The sequence below is a fragment of the Salmo trutta genome, chromosome 4 (assembly GCF_901001165.1).
Source record: "Salmo trutta chromosome 4, fSalTru1.1, whole genome shotgun sequence".
Classification (NCBI taxonomy): domain Eukaryota; kingdom Metazoa; phylum Chordata; class Actinopteri; order Salmoniformes; family Salmonidae; genus Salmo; species Salmo trutta.
The window spans coordinates 17,533,689-17,542,109 of NC_042960.1; the positions used below are offsets into that span (position 1 = coordinate 17,533,689).

Consider the following 8,421-nt stretch of genomic DNA (forward strand, 5'->3'; position numbering starts at 1 on the left):
CAATGTACCGAATAAAAAATAGAAGTTAAATGGGTTTCCTTCGCATTTTCAACTCTACTGATGGTTTTCTCACAAAAAAAACGTTTGTGTTATATAGCGAGTGTGCCCACTCCGGGTATTGGCATGTACGCTCTAGCCAACAGTGCGAAGATACAGTGCTGTTGGCTAGAGCGCACATATAGCCTACATCCCTCAAACTCAACTCTGGACCCCAAAGCCAGTGCCACTGAATTTCTTCCATTGTTCCCTTCAAATTTGGGACTGATTTAGACCAGAGAGTTGAGTAGGACTACCCCTGGTCTACATGATGAGATTATTAGGGACTAAAAAGCGAGATTCTTTTTTATTTGTCAAATGGCAGCCAAACATCGATGACCATGTCACCAGATTAAGACCCTCGATATTTATTTGAAAGCAGCATCAAGCTCATTACCTTGCACTTTCAACACCCTGTGAAGTTCATCATAATTTATTTAATCTGTAGCCAAATAAACTTTCTTTCCTGACGAGTCATACAACATGTCATCGGTGACTTCAAGTTTACTTTGATATGATGGTTGTTATATCACTATTTGCGAATAAAAGCATTTCCAATGACATTACACTCATAATAAATGTTACTGACACAAAATATCCCACTTTGTTTATCCGACAAGTACTTTACTTGAATAAAAAGGTTGGATGGAAACCTGGTTGTTGAAACAGATTATGCAACAATTGCAGTAGAAACACATTTATGTGCAAATATTGATATAATAACCATCATGTCGAAGTAGGCTAAACCTGAAGTCAACTGGTAATATTTTACGTTTTTCTACCACCAAGACTTGAAAAGCATGCAGAGTTTACCGGCAGATAAATACATTTTATGCACCTTTTTTGGACATAAAATATTGTGAAAACAACAGCAAATCAGACTGATCGGGTGAATCCAGGTGAAAGTTATGATTCCTTATTGATGTCACTTGTTGAATGCACTTCAATCAGTGTAGATGAAGGGTAGGACCCGGTTAAATAAGGATTGTTTAACTGTAACGTGATGGGTTTTTCATGCTCAACAGTTTCCTGTGTGTATCAAGAATGGTCCACCATCCAAAGGATATCTAGCCAACTTGACACAAATGCGTGAAGCATTGGAATTAGCATGGGCCAGCATCCCTGTGGAATACTTTGTACACATTGTAGAGTCCATATCCCGACAAATTGAGGCTGTTCTGAGGGCAAAGGGGGGTGCAACTTAATATTAGGAAGGTGTTCCTAATGTTTTGTCCACTCAGTGTATGCAATAGTATACTGCAAATGTAAGCAAGGTTTGACATTATTATGTTTTAGTCAAATCTGTTTGGGCTTCTTGCGGTCATTTTGCAGTCTCCAAATTATTTGTAATTATGTTCCGGCTCCCTGACCATCTGCTCAAGAAACAAATCCTCCCGTGGCTGAATCTAATTGATGATCCCTGCCATAGAATCCGGCTCGCTGACAGACGATGTTTAACACTTTACGTGCGTGTGTGGGTGGGCTGTCTCAATCATAATAAATGGGTGGCCAATAAATCTTGCTGAATTAATTGCGATTAGCGATCAAATTCTCTGCCAAGGGGTGCTTTGAATTTTAATGAAATTGCATTTTAATAATTCAGAATATTTCTAACAAGCGAGAGAGAGAATGTATGCCAAATGTATGACCATATTAGACACATTTCCCTCAGATTACACAGACCCACAAAGAATTCGAAAACATTTTTTTTTATAAACTTCCATATATATTGGGTGAAATACCAGTGAGCCATCGCAGCAGCAATATTTGTGACCTGTTGCTACAAGAAAAGGGCAACCAGTGAAGAACAAACACCATTGTAAATTCAACCCATATTTATGTTTATTTATTTTCCCTTTTGTACTTTAACTATTTACACATTGTTATAACACTGTACATAGCCATAGTATGACAATCGACATGTCTCTATTCCTTGACACTTTTGTGAGTTTAATGTTTACTGTTCATGTTTGATTGTTTATTTCACATTTGTTTATTTATGTTTCCCATGCCAATAAATCCCTTTGAATTGAAATTGAATTGAGAGCGAGAGAGACAGAGACAGAGACAAACCTGGGCCTTCGGTCACTGCAAAGAAAGGCATTTTCTGCTCCTTAGTAATCAAGTTACAGGATCAGGAGAGGAGGGCAGAGATTCCGCAACCAGCTTAAACCCCCCTAGAGTCGATGTCCGCGCACCGCGGAAATTTAATTAGAATAATAAAACAATCCTCATATAAATATGTCAGTTTGAACTAGAGATATTTTTTTTTGCATTGGATGTCTCTCAATCTACTGCACTTTCGCATCGGCGGTGAAAGGTGAAAGAGCTAGAGCTGTTTTATCAGACCATGAGCAACAAAGAGTTTCACAGAACACTACTGTACCTCATCGATCATTGTAAAAGTAAACATGTAAGCGTTCATACTTTGATCTCTCTCTTTTCCTTCTGTCCCACCTCTCTCACTCTATCTCAATGGTTCTCTTCTCTTCTCTCTCAGCGTGAACAAACAAGCATTGAGCCGCCAATATCTGACACAAACACACACACTGCGCGCGCATGCAGCACCAGTTTAAAAGTGCTGCCAACACATCGCGCGCATTACATCTCCTCCAGTATCTGCACAGAGAAAGCAATGTCCCCCTCTCCTCACGCCGCTACTGATGCGCTCGAGGAAGTCCGGTGATTGGAAGTCCCAATCACCCGCAGACATGCGAGGTGCGTGTCTGTGGCTGTCCCTCACCTATTTGGCCGCCAGCCCGGACGGGTTGGGGACCCGGGAATACAACAACTCAACCGTTATCGGCGGGGTTCTATTTCTGGATGCAGAAGGGCTGTTGAACCTGTCAGACCCGCACACGTCCAACCGGACAAATGTCTTCTTGCTGGACCTGGATGAGGGCACGCTCGCGGACTGGCGCTCCATGGCGGGTAAAAAGCGCTACGGGGGAGAGTCCCAGAACGGGACCGTGAAATCCCTACTGGTCGTGGCTTACTCTTTCATCATCGTCATCTCGCTGTTCGGAAACACGCTGGTGTGCCATGTGGTGATCAAGAACAAGCGGATGCACTCCGCCACGAGCCTGTTCATCATTAACCTTGCGGTGGCAGACATTCTCATCACGCTGCTCAACATGCCCTTTACTTTGGTGCGATTCGGACACAGGCACAACAAACGTCACAGATCACACACACACACACACGCACGCACGCACACACACACACACACACCTACCTTAAATGTTTTGTTGTTTTAAGAGCGTCTTTGAGATTCTTGCGGTATAAAAATGTAATATTTTATTGTTACCTTATTTCATCATGTGATTATCTCAGGAAGGGGAAGAAGGAATAGGTTTTTAAATCCCTTTTAACCAATTATTCACCGATGGCTTGGATGAGAGTGAGGGTGATCTGTCAGTGTTAAATCGATCTATTACGCGTATGGATAGGAAAGCTCCAGCTTTTCATCACTCCATCGTGCCAGTAAAAAACGCCCTCGACAACATGCCTGTGTGGTCTCCCTCAGGTTCGCTTTGTGAACAGCAGCTGGGGGTTCGGGAAGGGTATGTGCCACATCAGCCGGTTCGTCCAGTACTGCTCCCTGCACGTATCCACACTCACTCTCACGGCAATCGCGCTGGACAGACGCCAGGTAGGCTAACAGTCATGCACACAATAGGTGAATATCGTGAATGTCGTGTATGTGCTTCGTCTAATTAAAGTGTTGCAGTTTGCTTAGTCTAGTAAAATAAAATCTGTAAAGGAACGCTGTTAGGAAAGTGGGTCAAGCGTCAGCACTCGAAAGCGCAAAGGGGAGCTGTCCACGCGGCAATGCTGCCTTAGCTCAAGAGGTGTATCAAATAGACTCGCTAATTGTCAGCTTGTTACTAGTGAATCACCAATCACCACGCTGACAGTTTGATACAGGCAACAAAAGCCAAATATTATGTTGTGTCCACTTAGAAATACATTTTTTTAGGGAAAGGTCTATTTCAATGGAGCATGACAATTGATGTAACATACATTTATTGGTTTATGGTCATAGTTTGAGGGACAAGACAGCTTCCAAGCTATAGGGACAAGTGTGTTATTTTCTGGCGTCTGCTGTAGTCTATCCTTTCAATATAATGAATATTTGATGATTTTCACATGAAGTTGTTTTTCATAGAGTTGTATTGGATATGAGTCTACTATGTATTAATGAGCTACAGAGCTCAAGCTGAGTTTGAGTACGAATCTTTTCTCAAACCAAAAGTGTGGCTTGTAAGGGAGGAGTGTGTAACAGAGAAAAGCAGCAGGTGTGTGTAATGGAGTGTGTGTCTTGGAGAATGTGGGCGGCCTGGTGTGTATAATGCGGCCTGATAAAACCACTGTGTGTGTGTGTGTGTGCAGGTCATTCTCCACCCTCTGAGGCCCCGCATGTCCCCGACTCGTGGCGTTGTGTGTGTGATTCTCATCTGGGTCATGGCCAGCTGCTTCTCCTTGCCTCATGCTATCTACCAGAAGCTCCTAACCTTCGTGTACAGGTACACACACACACACACAAGTACACACACACACACACTTTACCTTCGTGTACAGGTACCCCACACACACACACACACAATAAATCGATAGAACAAATATTTCACTTTCGTGCACAGGTACTCACACACATGCAGGCACACACACACACACACACACACACACACACACACACACACACACACACACACACACACACACACACACACACACACACACACACCCACACACCCACACACCCACACCCACACACAATATTGATCAACCAAACACCACCTTTGTGTACACAATACCCACAAGGTATTATTCTCTCACTCTCCCTCTCACTACATTTCTCATTAGACGTTTTGTTTTGGGGTTTCCAATATTGTTGCTGTTTCTCTTGTTGACTTTTCATGAGTGTATTCTTCCCTGTGCTATACTTATAGCTGGTTATGGGCTCTAATTGTAACACGTCGAGTTCTCCACTCTCTCCCTCCTTTCATTCTCCTTCTCACTCTCCCCCATCTTCCCCTCCTTCTGACTCCCTCTCCCTTCTCTCTCCTCTCCACCCCCCCCCCCCCCCCCCCCCCTCTCTCAGTAAGGAGAAGGTGCGCAGCCTTTGTGTCCCTGACTTCCCTGAGCCCTCTGACGTCTACTGGCAGTGCATCGACCTCCTCACCTTCATCCTCCTCTACGTCCTACCCCTCCTCATCATCACCGCCGCCTACTCAACCGTGGCACACCGCCTGTGGCGCCGTAACGCTATCGGGGACACCACCACTGCACAGTTCTCTGTGCAGCGGCGGAAGCGGCGGCGCACCCTGGCTATGTTGTTGGCGGTTGTTGGGGTGTTCGCGGTATGCTGGTTCCCTCTGAACTGCTACGTGGTGCTTCTCTCCAGCCAGGCCATTCAGTCATCCAATGCCTTGTATTTCTGTTTTCATTGGCTGGCGATGAGCTCGACGTGTTACAATCCCTTCATCTACTGTTGCCTGAACCCCGCCTTCCGCAAGGAGCTAAGGCTGCTATTGGGCATGTGCCAGAGGAGGGGACGTGGAGGGGTGGGGCCGGTGCTGGTGGCTCCGCCCTCCTGCGCACCCTGCCACAGAGCCGCCTGGCCGGAGAGCCGCACTGGTTCTCGGCCGAGTCATGCATCTTCACACCCGAGCCACGCCTCTTCTCGACCAAGCCACTCCTCGTCCTCTCACCAGCCTCCGAAAGACAGGCATGTCCTTTTCTCCGCTAGACATGCCAGTAAAACAGACATCCTATCAGTGGAGCCTATAGTAGCTGTCAGTTAACTACAACTACCAGAATGCATTTGGGTTGGGATTCAGTGAATGATTGAGTTTATTTGACAATTAAAGACGTGTAAGGTTGCTGCATTTGGTGGTGAGTCCTGTTGAAGGACTATGTTGTTAGCCAAAGACAGTGGGGGCTCTTGAACAGGAAATGTGAGATCTTTAAACTTTCATGACAGCGCCACCTTCAGGAAGAAATGTCTCACATGGATAGGAGTAGGGGTTGGGGAGGTCTAGCAACAAATGCAACACCCAAACCAGCAACTACTCTGTTAGCACATACTGTATACACTGAGTGTACAAAACATTTAAGGACACCTTCCTAATATTGAGTTACACCCCCCTTTTGCCTTCTGAACAGCCTCAGTTCGTCAGGGCATGGACTCTAAAAAGTGTCGAAAGCGTTCAACAGGGATGCTGGCCCATGTTGACTCCAATGCTTCCCACTGTTGTGTCAAGTTGGCTGGATGTCCTTTGGTGGTGGAACATTCTTGATACACACGGGAAACTGTGTGTACTACCATACCCTGTTCAAAGGCACTGAATGGCACACACAATCCATTTCTCAATTGTCTCATGGCTTAAACATCCTTCTTTAACCTGTCTCCTCCCTTTCATCTACAATGAATGAAGTGGATTTAACAAGTGACATCAATAAGGGGTCATAGCTTTCACCTGGCCAGTCTATGCCATGGAAAGAGCAGGTGTCCTTAATGTTTTGTACACTCAGTATATATTAGCAGAACAGTATTGTCACGGCATAGACAGTTCTGCTTTGTCTCAAGACCACATGGCACCACAACCTGCAAAACTTTTGTTCTGGCTTTGTCTAGTTATTTTGTCTCGCTTTCTAAATAATTCACAGATAATTATATCCTAATTATATCCGTCATTGGACTTCAAAAGGCAGTGACACCACCTTGGAATTTTGTCATTTCAACAGCTGTTGTTTATTCCATAATGCGTTCCTAGAAAAATAACATGGTCTTCATTCCCACTGATCGCCCACTGCACACAGATTATTAAGTGTCGTGGTGGGTCCCGGCCAGCTTTTTATTTCATTTTTTATTGAAGACAGAACTATGTAACCAGTGCGGATGAAGACTGTGAGCGCAATATTCCGCTCCCCGAGTTTCACTGCTGCTGTCGGGGAGTTGCAGGAAGGCGAGGGGCTGATGGAGCTAGAGTGTGAAGGAACAATCTGTAACTTTCACTTCCAGTCGAAAGTGCTATCCCCTGCACGTTTGTATACCGAGGCGTTGGGCCTCGCTCGGCAAATGTAACTGTAACCATATAAACCTGCTGGCATTCCCTGTATAAAATACAAGTTGAAACATGCACAGCTGACTGCACATGTGGTGATAGCTATTAAATATATTCTCTGGTACTTTTGTGGTTCCCGAAAATGTGCAGATACGTGCACCACGTCATTGCTGTCTCTCGCTCTGCTGTGTGTGATTCTTGCTAGCTGTCACTCAAGGGGCTGAAGCTCATTGGCCGGAAACTGCTAGAGGGCAGGCCCACATGGGGGTAAATGTAGGGAAAATGCCACCGCACAGCTTCCAGAAAACAGTCCCTTTCAAACTAGGGATTTCATGACTAATTGACATAAAATCGTTATTCTGCTCATAGATTATTTATGTAAAGTGGGAGGTAAAAAAAAATACTTTAAAAATACTAATTGCCAAAGTACCAGAGCATAAATGTATATTTGGGCTCCCGAGTGGTGCAGTGGTCTAAGGCACTGCATCTCAGTGCAAGAGGCGTCATTACAGTCAATGGTTTGAATCCAGGCTGTATCAGATTTGGCTGTGATTGAGAGTCACATAGGGCGGTGCACAATTGGCCCAGCGTCGTCTGGGTTTGGCCGGGGTAGGCTGGCATTGTAAATAAGAATTTGTTCTTAACTGACTTGCCTAATTAGATCAATATTATATATATGCTTTCAGTTGGATAAATATATTAAAGAAAAAAGTGGTAAACTATACTTGACGGAAGGAACCCTATAGGCCTGGTCAAAAGTAGTGCACTAAAGTAGAACAGGGTGCTATTTGGGGCACTTTCTATAATGAGAAGGGTACTGGTTATATTATGCATTAGTTTGTTGGAAATTAGGCACTGAGTAACCTCGTCCACAGGCTCAATTACAGAGAGAGCCGGCTGGTGGACAAGATGAGTCACTCATCAAAGGGTTCTGTAATACTGTTGATGGTACTGGTAACCAGACCTTGGATACAATTTTATTTGTTTTCTTTTGAATACTTTGTATCCATTTTATTTAGCTGACCAGGAGTGCCAGGTGGGTGAGGTTTGCACGTTTGGGACTATTCTGTTGTAGGTTAAGCGAAATCAAGCGCATCTAAAGTATGTGAAAGAAAACAAGCAGCGTTTTCACCAAGACCTGATAGTGATATGAATGACAGATTTGCACATGTCTGTGTTAATGTTTACTTCTTAATTCATTTGAATGTTGAGCGGACCAGGTAAAAGTGTGAGCATCTGTGAAATGATGTTCAGGTGTACAGACGATAATCATGGTCGTTTAAACCTGACATTTGAACATGCTTGTGTTAATGTT

The 8,421-nt window shown here is 44.4% G+C and overlaps 1 protein-coding gene across 1 annotated transcript; it reads left to right on the top strand.

The window, feature by feature from the left end:
• The first annotated feature begins 2,620 nt into the window (after positions 1–2,620).
• Positions 2,621–6,194, top strand: LOC115191947 (probable G-protein coupled receptor 83). Its single transcript, XM_029750006.1, has 4 exons — positions 2,621–3,185; positions 3,563–3,688; positions 4,429–4,562; positions 5,141–6,194. Exons 1-4 carry the CDS (start codon positions 2,700–2,702, stop codon positions 5,841–5,843), a joined length of 1,449 nt encoding a protein of 482 aa, XP_029605866.1. The 5' UTR covers positions 2,621–2,699; the 3' UTR covers positions 5,844–6,194.
• The last annotated feature ends 2,227 nt before the right edge of the window (positions 6,195–8,421 follow it).

Bases quoted from the DNA above. Each gene is read 5' to 3' on its own strand.
- LOC115191947 (XM_029750006.1), top strand. From the start codon at position 2,700: ATGCGCTCGAGGAAGTCCGGTGATTGGAAGTCCCAATCACCCGCAGAC. The intron at 3,186-3,562 runs GTGCGATTCGGA...GGTCTCCCTCAG, and splicing joins TCAACATGCCCTTTACTTTG to GTTCGCTTTGTGAACAGCAG. The intron at 3,689-4,428 runs GTAGGCTAACAG...GTGTGTGTGCAG, and splicing joins TCGCGCTGGACAGACGCCAG to GTCATTCTCCACCCTCTGAG.